The sequence below is a fragment of the Spinacia oleracea genome, chromosome 3 (genome assembly GCF_020520425.1).
Source record: "Spinacia oleracea cultivar Varoflay chromosome 3, BTI_SOV_V1, whole genome shotgun sequence".
In the NCBI taxonomy this organism is placed as follows: Eukaryota; Viridiplantae; Streptophyta; class Magnoliopsida; order Caryophyllales; family Amaranthaceae; genus Spinacia; species Spinacia oleracea.
In genome coordinates this window covers 146,981,716-147,000,301 of record NC_079489.1, presented here as the reverse complement: position 1 = coordinate 147,000,301, position 18,586 = coordinate 146,981,716, and the positions used below count along the sequence as shown (strand labels likewise).

At 42.6% G+C, this 18,586-nt stretch overlaps 1 protein-coding gene across 1 annotated transcript; it reads right to left on the bottom strand.

Annotated features, from left to right (window-relative positions):
* Nucleotides 1-707: 707 nt before the first annotated feature.
* On the bottom strand, nucleotides 708-2,132 carry LOC110776683 (uncharacterized). Its single transcript, XM_021981233.2, has 3 exons — nucleotides 1,920-2,132; nucleotides 1,484-1,832; nucleotides 708-1,381 (listed from the first exon to the last, which is right to left on the bottom strand). The coding sequence occupies exons 1-3, from the start codon at nucleotides 2,130-2,132 to the stop codon at nucleotides 708-710; spliced, it is 1,236 nt and encodes a 411-aa protein (XP_021836925.2).
* Nucleotides 2,133-18,586: the final 16,454 nt, after the last annotated feature.

The window sequence follows — 18,586 nt, the reverse complement described above, 5'->3', positions numbered from 1 at the left end:
TAGTTTTAATACAATATAGTCGTTATGTTCATGCTGCCTATAAGTAAGGCGGTTGTTCACTTGACTTGCTCCATGTTTAGCCCTCTATTTCCTAAATAGCCATGAGTTCTAATTCAAAAACCGGATCCTCTTCCATCCCAAATTTGTCATACCTAAGAGTTCCAAATAAAAACTGCAATTGTGGGAGAAGATTTGCAATTAGGAGCTCGGAAACGGCTAAAAATCCGCAAAAGCTTTACTACAAGTGTGATCCTTGTGATAATTTCAAGTGGTGCAAATGTTTTGTTGAGCAGAAATTTGATGAAGCTCAAAGCAAGGGAAACAGAGCTGATGAAAACAGGGGAATGCAAGAAGAACACAACAACATGCAAGAAGGAAGCAGGGGAATGCATGAAGAGTTGAAGCTATTGAAGAAGAAACTGAAACAACAGAAACAACAATTCAATTTTGCAATAAAAATTGGTGTAATAATGTTTGCATTTCTAATTTGGATAACAATGAAGTAGAGTTGTAACAAATTTCAAGCAATAACATGACTTGTTTAAGCATATGAGCTTTACAAAAACTGATTTCTAAGTGGACAAATGCCACGGAAACTGCACAAAAACATCTTGTCTAAGCACTTGTGTTCTTTCCAAAAAGTGATACTAACTGTAAATTGCCTAAGCTATTTTAACTTTGTGCACCTACAGTTCACCAAAAACTGACTAACTTTTAACTTTGTGCATGGTTAAGTTGCTGTGTTTGCTCTTTTCCTCCCCCCTTGGACCCCCTTGTGATGTACTTGCTCCTGCTGCTGCTGAAGTGCTTGGTCCAGTGCTTGGTCCTCCATTCTTACATGTCCTTGAGTTATGAACAAACTCCCTGCACTTTCCACATTTCACATTGCTGTTCCTCTTCCCCTTCCTGGGTTCATTTGGTCCTCTCTTTCTCTTCTTAGCAGGTTTGCCAGCTTGTCTTTTGATGACTGGAGGCTGAATGGTAGGGAGAGAAAAGTTAGGCCACTGTGTTGGGTCTGACATGGGGTGAATGTGGTCTGCATATGTAAGCTTGTATGCAGCAGACTTGAAGAATGGGGAGACAATATCAATGGGGTTCAGCCTTTGGTCATAAATCACCCTGAGTGCATGCTTGCAGGGGATTCCAGAAATTTTCCACTTCCCACACCCACATCTTTTAGTTGATAACCTGATGGAGAAGTTCACATGTGCATCTCTGACCTCAAATTCTCCCCCACCACAGGCTGTAGCATAGCAGAACCTAGACTCTCCTGTTCTTTCATCCACCTCTTTCTTGGCATACTCAGTCAACTGACCATCCTCCATATCAATTGCCATGTCAAATCTTGCCCCAACCCTCTCCATACACCACTTTCTGATTGCTGTACAACAACACAACAACATACAACAACATACAACATTATACACAGAACATCGCAAACATCAGAAAATAAAGGAACAGAACATGAAGTGGTGAGCTATACCTTCCAACAATGAGAATACAGGCATGTCTCTGTATGGTTTTGTGCATGCATTGAATGACTCCACAAAGTTTGTTGTGTTGTGATCACAACAAACAGCAGGGTCAAACATATGCCTGGACCACTCCTCCTGGCATGTGTCCAAGTATGCAGCAGCATTTGGATCATGAGCAGTGATCTTCTCTAATGCTTTACCATACACATACTCATTGTGTGCATTTGCAGCTATCCAAAACAGTTTGAAGAAAGCAGATCCACTAAATCCATTGTTTTTGCAATTCATGTACAAGTGTTGGCAGCAAACTCTCCTAGTAGCTCTAGGAAAAGTATCTCTCACTGCCAAGTCAACTCCCTACACAGAATATGTTCATTTTAGGCCAATCATATCTGTTGCAATATTATAAAATTGAAACAAAAAAGGAGCAAAATGAACATATACCTTCATTCTGTCACTGATGAAGGTCCAATCATCTTTGTTGCAACCCTCTTGCTCAAACATCTGCCTCAAGCATCTCTTGAAATATGTCCAACTATCACAGCTCTCAGTGTCCACTATCCCATAAGCCTTGAACTTGGGGTTCACATCCCCACTTGGTGCAAAGAACTTTACAAATAGGTGTATACTATGCAAAACCTTTATATTTAGGTGCATTTTATGAATTTTAAACATGACTTAACGGAGGACTAACGGAAAGTCATAATAGGGGTATTTGGTGAACAGTTTTGAGTAAATAGGGGTATTTTATGAATTTTGAAACGCGCAGGTGTATTTGGTGCATTATTGCAAACCTCAGGGGCATTTCATGAAAAAACCGTATTTTTTATTGATCCCAGGATCAAAATGATGATTTATGATATAAAAGAGTTATGTTATTTCAACTGAAATACAAGCCAAGGCTTGGTAAAAATTACATAAAACATGATAAATGAAAGTGAAAGACATAGTTTGTCTGGCGGTATATAAACTACCATCTTCCTATCTACCGGTCATGCATGCACCACGGACACCTGTCCACCCATGGATTAGGAGCCCAGGCTCCCATGGTTTATGAGCCCAGGCTCGGGGCCCAGGCCCATGTTACGATGATGAGCCCAGGCTCTTATGGGCCCAGGCCCAGTGGAGAATTCCTTCACGGTTCGTACTTGCCGACAACTAGCATGTTAATTAAAAGTTTATGAATGACGTTTTCATCAAAAGATTATGAATGAATTGAATATGATGTTTTATTAAATGTTTTACTTATTCTATTCTCCATGTGTTATTAAATAAAATGAGTTGAAATGAATTTACGTTGCTAGGGTAGTCGTTACTGAGTCTTCGGCTCACCGTTTTGTTTTCCATTTTAGGTACTGCGGGGATCGATGGAAACGAGTAGAGGCGAGGAATTTCACTTTAATAATATTCACCTAGTTATGCTTAAAGTTATAATAGTTTAATTAAAGACTTTTAGTAAGTTATGTACTTTTATTTTGAGAATATAAAGGATTATTATATTAAATTGGAGGTTTTTATGGCTTATGTATGATGTTGCCTTGTAATTACCAAGACGGAATTACGGCAGGTAATGTCCCGACCAAATTAGGTTAATTCCGCTGCTAATTATGCTTTAATACTTGAATTAGAGGTCGGGGCGTTACAGTTTGGTATTCAGAGCAAAGGTTCTGGACCATAAGTGCTAAACCTTACGGGTTTTGCATGAAATAGAATTCAATAGGCTTTAAGCAAAGAGTTTTTAGGAATAAGTTAAAAAGAATATGTTAAAATCATGTTAAGTTAAAATGAAATGAGTGTGAGCGTAGGAACGCACGGGATAAAAGGGATTCATTTCTCCTGTTATATATGTTTTCTTGATTGAATATGTTATGCGAAATATCGATTATCAAGGTACTAATGATGCCACGAACGAAGCTCACATCAAGCGCAACATTCACGATGACGTCGCCCACAATGATGTTTCCCATGACGATTTATATGACGACCAATCTATGACGACAAACCCGGTTCGATGGAATTTGAAGACTGGATCAATCATATGGGGCAACTATTCGAGACTTTGCAATACCCCGACAAATAGAAAACGAATTTTGTGCAAGAACATATATGTGTTATCGATGTGGAAAGATCTCTTTGTCAAAATTTGTCCTAAACCCCCCCCCCCCCACGGATACTGGAGAAGCAACCTCGACCTATCACGGACGAAGCAACGATGCTAGGGTTAATCATAATCCATCACAACCACCAACGTATGCAAGAGCTTACATGATAAAGGACGAAGATGACGCCAAGGTTGATATTATTTTGATTTAGCTCTCTCTCGCTTTAGAGCCGAACTACCCTTGATTTCATGTTTATCGTCATATGTCACGTAATGAGTTTCATACCCTAGATAGGCTAGGCAAAGTTTAAGCATTACTGTGTCCTTGAAGAAGTTAAGTTAAGCACGGTTCGAACTCAAAGATTTTGTGGATATGAATTGTTTTGAGGAATTTTTATGGTTATGAAATCTTTAAGGATAGAATAAATATTATAGTACCAAACGAGACCAAGGATGTATTTTATGAGTGATGGATCACTAATTAAGTTGAGGTTATTTTAGGTTTAAAGTGTTCAAGTTATGAATGATATTGATTCTAGGGTTACCTCCCCGTGTTAGTCATGACGAATACATTGATGTTTATAAGTACTAAAGTCTATTATCAAGGAAATGATTAATATGCCTCCATTAAGGAAGCTAAGAAGTTATACAGAAAAGTTATGAACCCAACATAAGTTACGATAACAGACCCATTCGAGTTGACACATGAATAAGATCTTGAGGATTTTGCCAAAATAAGCTATCAAGAATTAGTTTGTCAATAAGGTTGAAAGTACCGAAAGAGCATAAGTTTATATTTTTAAGTCGCAAGTCACCGATTAAATCAAGGATATTCAAGGTTTAAAGCATGCAAGTATAATTGATTTTTTTTTGAGTTACTATTCCGCACCCTTTATAATGATTATTCTATGGTTGTAAGTATCTAAGTGTAATCTCAGATATGTTAGGGAAGCTAAGCTATAATTTTGAAAGTTATGCAAGAATATTATGCGCAACCAAACGTGATTTATGGTGAATAGATGAAATTGAGTTTACGCATGAAGCTTTGAGGATTATAACAAAAAGGAGTTATCAAGGATTAGTCTGTCGGTAAGGTTGATATTATTCTTGGTTTACCTTTTCGCATCTTTCATAGGGATTATTTTGTGTATTTATCTAAATGGATGCTTGATAATCTCCATAAAGGAAGAGAATGCAGGGTGTTGCAAAGATGTTATCAATGATTTATGGTGAAATTGAGTTTGCATATAAAATTTCGAGGACCCTACCAAAATAAGTTGTCGAGAATTAGTTTGTCTATTGAGTTGATGATATCAATGGATGTTATGAAAATCAAAAAGAAATATGAATGATTGAGGAACGCAATGGAATTGAGAATAGGAAAATCGACAAAATGACATGTCTATAGAACCAGGTAGTATGGAGTAAGTTTCCAAGGAGCTAGATTATTCCTGATAAAGGCACGCTTGATGGCTTAGCGTTATCCGCAAAATAAAAGATTTACTGATTTAAAATATTAAGGATAAGTAACGAAGTTGTATGTCTAACGATATATCTCTAGTCACGTGATTGGACTCGAACCCCTACAACGAACGTAGTTAACAAAGTTACTCATCGTAGAAGAAAAGATCGGAAATCGAAATCAAAACGAATTAAATAAAGAAAGTCAACCGACAAGATTCCTGCAGCAAAGAAGCTCAAGAGCAAACGAAAACGCAATATCTCCCAATAGTCGCCTAAGAATGATATAAATCACAATGTTTTATGTAAACGTGCTATGAATCAACCATGCTCGTGCGTTAGATCAAATGATTATGAATGTTATGAATGTTATGCTTATGTTGAATTTGAAATTTTCAGTTTATGAACTATGTCTCTATGATATGGATTATGTTTATGCTGACATGATTGTACTGGTAATTTAATTGTTATACATGGATGCCGTCTCCGATGAAAGTTTTCCTAAGCTCAGAGTACGAGATTAATATAATAAATAACTTTTACAATTATTTGAGTATTGTAATTGATAGATAAATATTTATTTTCATTATATATACACATATTTTCAGAATTATAATTTTGCATTAAAAACTACTATTTTTGGTGGAAAATATTTTCAAACAGAATCTCGCAAAGTAAAATAGGAGCCTAATCTATGCTAACAAGTTTGCCCCTTTTATGTTCTTTGCTCCTCGATCCTATTATATGAAAGCAAGTGGAGTTACGAAAGACGATGGCGAAATGTAATTGACCTTAATGACGATTAAGGATCAATATATAATTTTACCCCTTTTGTATTCTTTACTCTTCGTTCTAGGTCTCGAGTTGAAGCGAAGTCCTAAAAGATGATGGAGGAATGAAGGCTAGACATTGTCGGGATTGAAATAAAATTTTGAGATCTTGGTTTTAAAATAAAACATCATACTTTTATTCGAGCGTTTTCAATTTTCAACAAACATTTTATAAATCTAATTATCAAGTTTCGAGGACGAAACTTTTTCTAAGGGGGTAAGAATGTAATACCCCGAGTTTTAAAAACTCGATTAATTATGCTTAATTATTTTTATTTAGCTTAAATCGTTTTAAATCCTAATTTCGAACTTTATTTTAATTAACGAAGTTTTATTTCGCTTGAATTTTTAATATTGCTACACGATTTATTTTTCAATTTATAATTTAATTTTCATATTTACGAGTTTAACGAACTTTTTAAATTTTAATTATTTTCGGATTTCTAAATTTATTTTATTCAGAAACTAAATTAATTATTTAACGTTCTTATTTTTATTCGGAAACTAAATTTAATTTTCGTTAACGATAATTTTATAAAGAATTATTTTAGCTAAACATTTCTATTTTTAGTAGTTTCCTAAAATAGCAATTAAAATCCAGAAATTTGCCTAACTAGTGAAAATTACGAAAATGCCCTTTTAAAGCCAAAATGCCATTTTTCTTCTTCTCTCTTTGCTCTCCACGTAGAAAGCAAGAATGAAGAGGTTTCTTCATTCCTCTCCTTCCCTCAATTCAGTCTTAATTCATTGCCTTGCTCCCCAAGGATTTCAGCTTTTCATTCACTCTATTTACCATTATAATCAGCCATTTTCTTTCCACTTCTCTCAACCCAAAATCATTTACCAAAACTGATTCACTCCCCTTTGTGTTCTTTGTTCGAACCACTGCTCAACCACCACCACCATCAGTTGTTGCCGCCATTGAAACCTCCGTCAAACACCTCTACCACAGCTGCCTAGCATCACCTCAACCGTTCCGTTCACCACCACCGCAACCACCCTTTATTCGCCCCCCTGTTCCTCCATCTCACGCACTCGGCACTCCCCTGCTCCCTCCTTCCTTTCGACCTGTCGCACCACCAAAGCCACGCCCCACCACCGTTCACCATCACCACCACTTGCGCAACCCTGCTGCGCTGCCCAGCCACCCAGACCACCACCCGCCAACGCACCACCCTCACCTCCCTTGCTCTTCGCATCCCCTACCCCTTTCCCCTGACGCACCACCAACACCGCAACCACCACACCGCAAGTCCGCAACCACCTCGTCACTTACCCCCGCCTCCACCATCACCGGCGCCTCCTGGCGCGGCTCCGGTGCTGCTGCTCCATCCAGGACCCGAACCCAGCTTCCCCTCCCTTCCTTTTCTCTTCCCTCCTCCCTTCCCCTCCCCTGTTCGTGTCTTTTTTTTTTCAGAAACCAGAAATCAGGTTTCAATATGGAACCTTGATTTTATTTCCCTCAAACCCATAATGGAGTTGGGCCACTTTCATTTGGGCTTTTCGGTGAGTTAGAAACTAAGTTGTATTTCAGATTTTCTAAATCATTAATTTCCATGCTTTAATAAACTTTTATGGTATAATTATTTACTAATAAGTTTTATTATTTTTCAGGTTCAATTATCAATTTTACTAAAAATAAGTTACTAGCTTGAATTGACAAAAATGGAATTTAAGTAATATTTTCATGAAAATCGGTTTATGAAATACAAATATTTATTTCGATTGAAATTTCGATTAATAATATTTTCATTAAATTTCAAAATTATACTTTTTATTAAAATTCGTTAATTATAAATTCATTACTTATAAAATTTATTACTTATAAAATATTGATTTTAGATTATTTATCGTTTTAATACTAATTCAATAAATTTAATATTCTGAAAGAAATCGGACTTGGAGCTCAGGAAGAACGATCCATCAGACGGGAAGTATAAAACTACGGTTGAGGTAACGGCTATTGCTAGTACCCGCAATCTCCTTATAAATATATTATGAAATTATGACGTTATGATTGAATTTGTGAATTAAATGTTTTCATTTGTTTTATGGATTGTGGGATGAAATATGACTTGTTTGAATTGTTTCTTATAATATGATTTGATTGAGTTTTCTCATAAAACGATGTTTATGCAATGCTACGAAAGAAATGATATGTTTTATTGATCCCAGGATCAAAATGATGATTTATGATATAAAAGAGTTATGTTATTTCAACTGAAATACAAGCCAAGGCTTGGTAAAAATTACATAAAACATGATAAATGAAAGTGAAAGACATAGTTTGTCTGGCGGTATATAAACTACCATCTTCCTATCTACCGGTCATGCATACACCACGGACACCTGTCCACCCATGGATTAGGAGCCCATGCTCCCATGGTTTATGAGCCCAGGCTCGGGGCCCAGGCCCATGTTACGATGATGAGCCCAGGCTCTTATGGGCCCAGGCCCAGTGGAGAATTCCTTCACGGTTCGTACTTGCCGACAACTGGCATGTTAATTAAAAGTTTATGAATGACGTTTTCATCAAAAGATTATGAATGAATTGAATATGATGTTTTATTAAATGTTTTACTTATTCTATTCTCCCTGTGTTATTAAATAAAATGAGTTGAAATGAATTTACGTTGCTAGGGTAGTCGTTACTGAGTCTTCGGCTCACCGTTTTGTTTTCCATTTTAGGTACTGCGGGGATCGATGGAAACGAGTAGAGGCGAGGAATTTCACTTTAATAATATTCACCTAGTTATGCTTAAAGTTATAATAGTTTAATTAAAGACTTTTAGTAAGTTATGTACTTTTATTTTGAGAATATAAAGGATTATTATATTAAATTGGAGGTTTTTATGGCTTATGTATGATGTTGCCTTGTAATTACCAAGACGGAATTACGGCAGGTAATGTCCCGACCAAATTATGTTAATTCCGCTGCTAATTATGCTTTAATACTTGAATTAGAGGTCGGGGCGTTACACATTGTTTCAGGACGAGCGTCCTTGTTGATGACGAGCCACTATCTTGTAGATGGCTTGTGATTGTTAAGGTACGCCTCGTCTCATTGTTATAGGGCAAGCTTCCTTATCGATGATGAGCCACTATCGTGTAGATGGCTTGTGATTGCTAAGGTACGCCTCGTCATATTGTTCTTGGGCGAGCGTCCTTATTGATGACGAGCCAACTTTCTGACCTTGTGTTTTGTTCAGCAAGCGAAGGATGCGGCCAAGGCGGTGGCGAGGACGAAGGGGACGACTCTGTCCCAGTTGAAAAAGAGGTATGCGCCGGCCGACTCGGAGACCCCGAGTACTTTCAAGAAGCCTAAGCCCAAATCCCGACGCCTGGTGAAGAAGGACGAGTCACAGGCCGCCGAGGGGGGGTCATCCTGCTGATGATGAGCAGGTCGTGGATAAGCCCTCGATTGTGGACTTGGTGTCCAAATCAAAGTCTGGCGGGTACCACGCCGAGCCGGAGGATCCTCTTGCTGGAATTCCGGCCAATGTCCGCTCTCAAATCCCTGCGGAGGTGGCCCGCCGAGCTAGGTCCTCGGGTGGTAAGTTTTATTCGAACGTCGTACAGACGTGCCGAGTCTCTTCTGGCAGTTCTTCTTACTCTCCGCGTCATCCTAAGGCCGTTGTTTTTCCTATAGCTAAAGACAAGGGAAAAGAAGTAGTTGTGGCGGTGGACGAGGATATTCCCGCTACTCCCCACTACTCGGCAAGAGATAGGGCGGCAATATGTCGCAAGGGTTTTAAGGTCGTCCCTTCGGAGTACGTTGCTTCTCTTCCTGGCCGTAAGACGGACGCCCAGTTTGGTGCCATCCAAGCTACTCTACTCGACGTGAGTCTGTCTCCGATTTTTGCATGTGTGTTTTTTTGCTTTTCCTTTTAGAGCTTTCACTAACATGTAGCTCCTTTTGCAGTTGTTCTGCCGCATGGAATTCTGTAAGAGTTGGAAGACTCACACTGCTGAGGAGATCAAAGCACAAGTGGCCGAGTCCACCCACCATGGGGATTATGCGTTCAAGTCGATTAAAGAGGTCCGCTTGCAGATGCAGACGACCATAGACCTTCAGGCGAAGGAGGTGGCTTCTTTAAGGTCTGATAAGGCCGAGCTGCTAAAGAAGGTCTTGGCGCAGGACAAGGACATGGTGGCGATGGTCGAGGAGGCCAAGAAGGCAGCGGCGAAAATACGCACGCTTCAGGATCAGCTGCATGAGTACCCTCAAATCAGAGAGGCGGCTGAGGATGCCGAGCAACTTCGGGGGGATCTGGAGACTGCCAGGTCGCAAGTTCGCACCCTGCGCGAATGTCTTCTTGAGTCCTACGATCAGGGGGAGCAGGCGGCGAAGGACGCCGTTAAGCATGCCTCGGAGAACCACATGGAGGAGTATGACCTCTCGTGGTTCCAGCGGCGCTTAGAACACAGTGCTGCTGTGTTGGCCGCAGAGCGTCTCGGCCAGCCGCCCCCTAAGTTTGTACCCTCTGATGACGAGGACGATGCTGTTGCGCCCTGATCTGCTTCCTTCTGCTTCATCAAAATTTTATTCAAGTTTTCTTATGCCTAAGGGCAAAAACAATTATTTTGTTATGTTTTGGCGCCGCTGGCGTCTGTACTATTGTGCCTGCTGTGCACACAACAATTTTATTTTGCATTTTTTGCCACCTTTGCACGCCTTCTTATGGGCGTTGTTCTATAAATAGGCTATTTCTGTTCTTTTATCTCGTGTTTACTTGTTTTTCGTATTTTGATTTTTCTTAGCGATGCCACCAATCAATAGGTATGGTCGTCAAGTTATCTGGCATTTATCAAAGGTGTAGCCTGCCTGTCAGATAAAGATGTCGACCAAGATATGTGTTATGAGACGTTGTCACCGGCCATTAAGCATACACCCAGCAGTTATGTAGTCGTCCCATTTATTGACGAGCGTGCCTACCACCATATAGATTACAATTGGGCAAGCACTTTTACCCCATGGTTATTTCGGCCGCGGGCACCTGAGTATGTGCTCGGCACTTATGTGGTCGTCACAATCTCTGACGAGCGTCTCTACCACGACATTGATTGATGCAAGTCAATCAATAGGTATGATTGCCGCTAGACATGCTTGTCAAATGGAGTGGACGACCAATGAATTTTCCCGAACAAGTCCTTGTTCCTCGGATGCTCGTGCCGCCGCACATTTGGGCAAACAACTTTTGCCTTATGGTTGCTTTGGCCGTGGGCGCCTGCAAATGTTCTCGGCACTTATGTGGTCGTCACAAACTTTGACGAGCGTGTCTACTACTACCTTGATTGACGCAAGTCAATCAATAGGTATGATTTCCGCTAGACATGCTCGTCAAATGGGTTGGACGACCAAAGAACTTGCACGAACCACCCTTTGTTCCACGGATGTTCGTGCCGCCGCACATTTGGGCAAACAACTTTTGTCTTATGGTTGTTTCGGCCGTGGGCGCCTGCAAGTGTGCTCGGCACCTATGTGGTCGTCACAATCTTGGCCGCAGAGCTTTTGGGAAAACCACCTTTGTTTCAAGGTGACTTCTACCGCAGGGCTTTTGAGTAAGCCACCTTTGTTTCAAGGTGACTTCTGCCGCAGGGCTTTTGAGTAAGCCGCCTTTGTTTCGAGGTGACTTCTTCCGCAGGGCTTTTGAGTAAGCCACCTTTGTCTCAAGGTGACTTCTGCCACAGGGCTTATGTGCCACTGAGTTGAATAGGTGATCTGCCTATAACTTAGTGCTAATCTAGGCCACTTCTTAGGCTTCAAACAATTAGGCTTGTTACGCGCGGGTGCTAATCTAGGCCACTTCTCAGGTCGTCATTCAATTAGGCTTTGATGTTCGACTTGCGAGTAATAAATGATATGAAAAGAATAGAGTAGTATTATTTATAACTTTGCATGGCGAATTTAGCCGGTTACAAAAGTGGTTACTACCCTATTAGGAACTTTAGAGACCGCCCCATAGGCAACGGTTAGTTCTATGTAAGACAAAACTAATCACACGCCTAGAAGAAGTATTTCTTAAGATTGTTAGCATTCCAGGTGCGCAAAATAGGTCAGCCTTGCATGTCCTGGATGCGGTAAGTTCCATCCCTGACATCATCATAGATCTCATAAGGTCCCTCCCAAGTGGGCGTCAGCTTACCCTGTTCATTTGCTCGGCCTGTGGATTCCATTTTTCGGTGGACAAAATCCCCCACTTTGAACACCCCGTTAGAGACTTTCTTGTTGTATTCTCTTGCCATTCTTATCTTGTACAGCTGGTGTCTTATTGCCGCATTTCCTCTAACCTCAGGCAGGAAGTCTAGGGCTGCTTTCATCATCTCCCAGTTAGCATTTTCGTCATACAGCATGACTCTCAAGGTTGGTTCGCACATTTCTATGGGTAAAACGGCCTCGGCACCATAGGCTAGCGAGAAGGGTGTTTCACCGGTTGAATTCTTAGCCGTGGTGCGGATGGACCATAAGACATTTGGCAGTTCATCAGCCCATAGACCCTTGGCTTCATCAAGCTTCTTTTTCATTCCTTCAGAGATAATTTTGTTAAATGCCTCGACCTGACCATTGGCTTGGGGTCGCCCGGCCGACGCGAAACAAGTATGTATGCCGTGGTCGGCCAGCCACTCTTTCAGCTTAGGCGTCTCAAACTGAGGCCCATTATCAAAGACGATAGCCTGTGGGATCCCAAAACGGGTCATGATATTTTTCCAAATGAATGCTCTTACATCACTGGTTTTTATGTTCTTGAGTGCTTCTGCCTCCACCCATTTGGTGAAGTAATCTACAGCAACAATGACATAACGCCTCCCTCCAGGAGCGGCAGTAAATGGACCTAGGAGATCCATTCCCCATTTAGCAAACGGGATTGGGCTCGTGATGGGCGTCAGAACTCGTGCCGGTCGGTGTATTAAATGAGCAAAGCGTTGACATTTGTCACACTTCTTGACCAATGAGATTGCATCATCTTTAAGGGTCGGCCAGTAATAGCCGGTTCGAAATGCCTTTTCAGCCAAAGCCCTTCCACCAACATGCGAGCTACACAATCCCTGGTGAAGGTCTTCCAGAATTTCCTGCCCCTTCTCAGGCGTCACACATTTTAACAAGGGACGGGAGTAGGCCCTTTTGTAGAGGGTGCCATTCCACATTTCAAACCAAGAGCATTTCTTCTGAAGTCTTGCCGCTTGCCTTGAGTCTTCTGGAAATACTCCATTCATTTTGAAGTTAACTATGTCGTCCATCCATGTGGAGGTCTTGTCAAGGGTTTCCACCTCCATCTGCTCAATACTTTTGTGCTCCTTCACCTCCCAGAACACGTGCCGAGGAGTATCACAAGAAGCAGAACTGGCCAATTTTGACAAGGCATCAGCTTGGTTGTTTTCCGAGCGAGGAACTTGTCTTACCTCAAAGCTTTTCAGTGAGTCTACTTCCTGGTGGACGGCCTGCATGTATTTGACCATCGTCGGGTCCCTAGCCTCGTAGGTTCCATTAACTTGGCTCACAATCAATTGAGAGTCAGACAGAGCTACAATCTCCTCGGCGCCTGCCGCCTTACACATTTTAATGCCACAAAGCAGGGCTTCATATTCGGCTTCATTATTTGACGCCTGAAAGTTAAATCGCATAGCATACTCAAAAGTATCCCCTTCGGGGGATTGACAGATTATCCCAACTCCACACCCATTCTGTGTGGACGAGCCATCCACATACAGTGTCCACACAGTCTTTGTATTCTTGGAAAAGTCTAGCCTCGTCATTTCAACAATAAAGTCGGCACATGCTTGCCCTTTGACAGCCTTCCTCGGCTCATAAGTGATATCAAAGGCATTCAGTTCTATTGCCCAATTCAGCATTCGTCCTAACGCCTCCAGCTTCGTGAAGGGTAGTTTAAGCGGTTGATCTGTATAGACCACTATTCTGTGGGCTAAGAAATAAGGACGAAGTTTTTGAAGAACATGACTGACAAAGTACACTGGCGTCTGTATTCCCTCCCTCTCTGTCAGTAGAACGGCACTCAGCGAGTGTTCAGACACGGCAAGATACATGTATAAAGTTTCTCCCTGCAAGGGGCTAACCAGACGAGGTAGGGTGTGCAAGTGTTCCTTTAGTCTGACCAGCGCCGCCTCGGCTTCGTCCGACCATTCAAACTTAGCCTTCTTTCTGATTGCCCTAAAGAAGTAGTGACATTTGTCTCCGGCCCTGGAAAGGAATCTGCCCAGGGCGGCCAGGCAACCTGTGAGCCGCTGGACCTCTTTCACTGTCTTTGGTGAGCTCATATCAATTACTGCCTGGATCTTGTCTGGGTTGGCTTCAATTCCCCTCTCATCAATCAAGAAATCTAAGAATTTGCCCGACGTCACCCCAAACACACACTTCTTAGGGTTCAATCTCATGTTGTAGGCTCGAATAGTCTCAAATGTCTCCCTAAGATCAGCTATATGTGCCGCCCGCAACTTACTTTTCACAATCATATCATCAATGTAAGCTTCAATATTTCTGCCGAGCTGTTTGGTGAACACAGTGTTAATAAGACGCTGAAAGGTGGCCGGTGCATTCTTTAATCCAAACGGAATTACTTTGTAGCAGTAGAGGCCTTGTTCAGTAACAAATGACGTTTTTTCCTGGTCGTCAGGCCACAAGGGGATCTGATGAAACCCTGAGTATGCATCCATGAAGCTCATCATGGCATGCCCCGCCGTGGAGTCGACGAGCCGGTCAATCTTTGGCAATGGGAAACTGTCTTTGGGACATGCCTTATTGAGGTTGGTGTAATCAACGCACATCCTCCAGGTGCCGTTTGGTTTTTTGACAAGGACCACATTAGCAACCCAGTCGGGATACTGACTCGGCCGAACAAACCCTGCATCCATCAACTTCTGTATTTCTGCTGCTGCCGCCTGATTTCTATCTTCCCCATGGTTCCTTTTCTTCTGACGAACCGGTTTCAAATTCGGGTCCACATTCAGCTTATGGACGGCCACAGCAGGGTCAATACCCGGCATTTCCTCCACTGTGAAGGCAAAGATATCCTTAAATTCTCTCAGTAGGTGGACCAACTCTGCCGCCATCGGGTCGTCAGGAGGAATTCCAATGGGCACTACTCTGTCCGGCTTGTCTGTATTTAATACCACATTGAAATGAGCCCCAACAGGCTCTGGTCGCCTCTCTTCCATGTGCCCTGCTGAGATAGTTAATGTTTCTTTGACGACTTTGGGTTGTGTGTCATCACACTTTTGTTTGTTTCCCACCGTGTCTTTCTCTTCACCTGACCCCCATGCTTCCGGACTCAAGGTGGTTAAATACTAATCTCTAGCTTGTTGATGGTCACCATGTATAGTGCTGACGCTCCCATCATCACAGACAAACTTAAGAAGCATCAAGTGAGTCATAATAACCGCCTTTGCCCTATTCAAGGTAGGACGCCCCAAGATGATATTATATGCCGTCAGATCTTTCACTATTAGGAAACGGACGTTCATTTGACGAGATTCTTTTTTATTTCCCATTCGCAAAGGAAGAGAAATGATGCCGGCTGGATGGATGATACTACCTCCGAAGGTTATAATGGGATAGTGGATTTTCTCAATCTTCGAGGAATCATGTTGCAGCCGATTCAAGCACTCTAGACTAATTATGTCTGACGAACTTCCTGTATCAACCAAGATACGCCTAACCCTCAGATTAGCAACCTTTAACTCAATCACCAGCGTATCGTCATGCGGGGTGGCTATTTTCCCACGGTCGGCCTCGCCGATTTCCACTTTTGAAAATGGGTCGGCTGTGGCTTTCCCGGACAGCATCACTTGCCCCAGCCGCTTGGCGTAATCTTTCTGACCTCTCATGGTCGGACCACCGGCGGCCAGTCCTCCTGAGATGACTGCCACACACTCTGGGTCAGTACGGTTCCCATCTTCTTCCGAGGGAGGTGATTTGTTCTTTTTGTAGAATGGCTTGCCAGAACCTCCCGTGTTTCTGCTGATATAACTCTTTAGGAACCCCTTAGCAGCTAGGCCGTCCAGTGCCCTTTTTAGGCTCTTACATTCTTTGGCGTCATGTCCAATGTCACTATGAAAATGACAGTACAACTTGGGATCCCTGCTTTCTGGTGGCCATTTCATGGGAAATGGACGATCAATCTCATACTTGGACCCAACGTCCATTAGAATGGTGTACATGTCTGTGTTATACTCAAATCGCTCCCGGTCATAAGTTCTGGATCTCTTCTGGCCGGGCGCTCCGGGGGCCCTGTCTGATTCTTTTGCAATAGCCCACGTCCCATTAGGCCGGCTCTTCTTCTCAAATTTTTTTTTTGCTGCCGGCTCATCGGTATCACTTCCCCTTGGGTCTTTCGGGACACTGCAAATTTCTGTTGCATGGATGAAGGCCTCGGCCTCATCTAGCACTTCTGCCATGGTTCAGACGCTTTTCTTTACCAGATCAAATTTGAAGGAGCCTTTCTTAAGCCCTCTAATGAAGTTATCAAATGCAACACCATCCGGCAAATCTGGAATTTGCCCGGCCTCTAAATTGAATTTCTTCACATAGCTCCTCAGAGACCCGTCTTTCCCCTGCTGAATTCTACTCAAATGCATGCTCGTCTTCTTTTCATCCTTGTGAGCCATGAACCGGGTAGAAAATAATAACTCGAGCTCTGAGAAAGAGCGAATAGTTCCAGCCGGAAGCCTTTCAAAGCACTTAGAACTACTCCTTTGAGTGTACCTGGAAAATACTTGCACCAAGTTGAGTCAGTTGTTCCTTGGACATACATGTGATGCTGGTAAACTAAGAGATGCATGTCTGGATCTGTGGTCCCACCATAGGCATCAATGTTGGGCGGCTTAACTTTGGGCTCCCTTGGGGCTCTCATGATGTTATCTGCAAAAGGGGTGGAGTGTCCCAGGGCCATGTTGGACACCCCCTGTTGAATGTGAAACACGGGATCCTGACGCCTGGAGTAGGGTTCCCGCCGAGAAGACTCTCGTCGGCGAGTTTGAAGAGTTGGCCGAGTGACCCCTGGGAGCGTTTGGCTCAAGTGCGTGTAAGTTGGGTGAGGGAGAGGTCTATCCGGCATGACGGGGGTTGACCCGGTGTCCGAAAGTTCAGACTCAGAATCAGGCACCTGCTCTGCATGTGGCTGCTCACGTCCTCGAGACGTTTCGCCGATCAGTCGCTGAGGCAGTCGGCGCGGTAGGTAAGACACGGCCTGATTGGCTGGTAGCCGACTCCTAACATCCCCGTCTGTCTGTCTAGTCCAGACGTTGGGAGGCCGCAGGGACAGGGACGGCCTGGTGTCCGTCGGTCTCCCAAGATTGCCAGCTGCAGTGGAGGTGTAAATCATCATGCTCTTCTGCACCTCAGCATTGACCGTCTTGCCCATATCAGCTTGGAACTCGGCCAGAATGGCCCGCAGGGCGCCCACAGACACGGGCAGGTCCGGATTCTCTTCCATTACTGTATCTGCTTGAGGATTTAGATGCCCACCAGGGGGAGTGCGGTTAGTCTGCTCGTCCTCCTCACTGAGCACTTCTACCTCGGCGGCATGACGAGGTGTGTGCCCTGCTGCGAAAATCCGGGCGGCTTCTCCTGTTATTCTCAGGGCCGGCGTATACTGCTGCTCGGTTGGCATTTTCCTTTCCAGCGGTGGCCGCTCCACCCTCAGAGGCCGCCCAGCATCGTTCTCCTGTTGTTGTCCTTCCATACTACTGTACCTCCCCACAGACGGCGCCAAATGTTGTGGGGTTTTTCCGGGAGATTTAGACTTGGAGGTTTCCGGTAGTTAAGGTTTTAGAAAGAGTCTATCTTTAGAGAGAGAAAGTAGAGAGAAAGCAGAGAAGTAAAATGTTCTTGATTGTATTGATTGTGACCCCTTTTTTCTAGGAAAGTGGGGCTATTTATAGTACTAGGTTTGTGTGGGAATAACCTAATATTCCTTTTACATGATTGGCTGAGGTATGGGAGGAGGACACGTGTCCTTCCTTCTTACAGTGTACTGGCCCTTTTAGACAATAGTGGGCTATTTGGGCCTATTGTGCTTATTTATACTCCGTAGGATACTTACTACTTAACCCCCTTTTTAGGTATAGGTACAATACATACATTTATACATACATAGATACGAATACATATACATTGCAGATACGTAGATTGATACCCATGCTCCGGAGTAGACTTCGTATAGTTCTTGCTTATGGGGCATAATACGTGCCATGTGTCACATCCTCATGATCCCAAGACGTATTAAAGAAATGATTATAATCAAGCTTATCCTCTATTTTAAGTCTTTGAAAAATGTGATTCCATAAAATTCTTGATTCAAAACAATCCATAAAAAGGTATATATGATTCTCATGATGGGATTGACATCTAAAGAAAATAGAAGAGATAAGGGCATGTAAATGTTTCACCCACACGTAAAATCTGATAAGCACAATTCCATATTAACATTCGATACTTAAAGGGAGTTTTAATTTTCCAAATGACTTTCCAAGAAGGTTGGTTAGGGTCATGATTATCAGGAATAGAGAGAGAAGAAGATGTTGTAATAATTGGGTTTCATGGTAAAATACTAGAATGAGAATAAGAACGCGTTTAGGAAATCGTTGCGATGTGGTAACCAAACCACTGCCTTGAAAATAAGATTTTATGCAACCGGGGTGCACAATTGTTTTCACCGATTCGTTCTCTGGGTTTACACAACTCTTATAACACAAAGACACTTTTG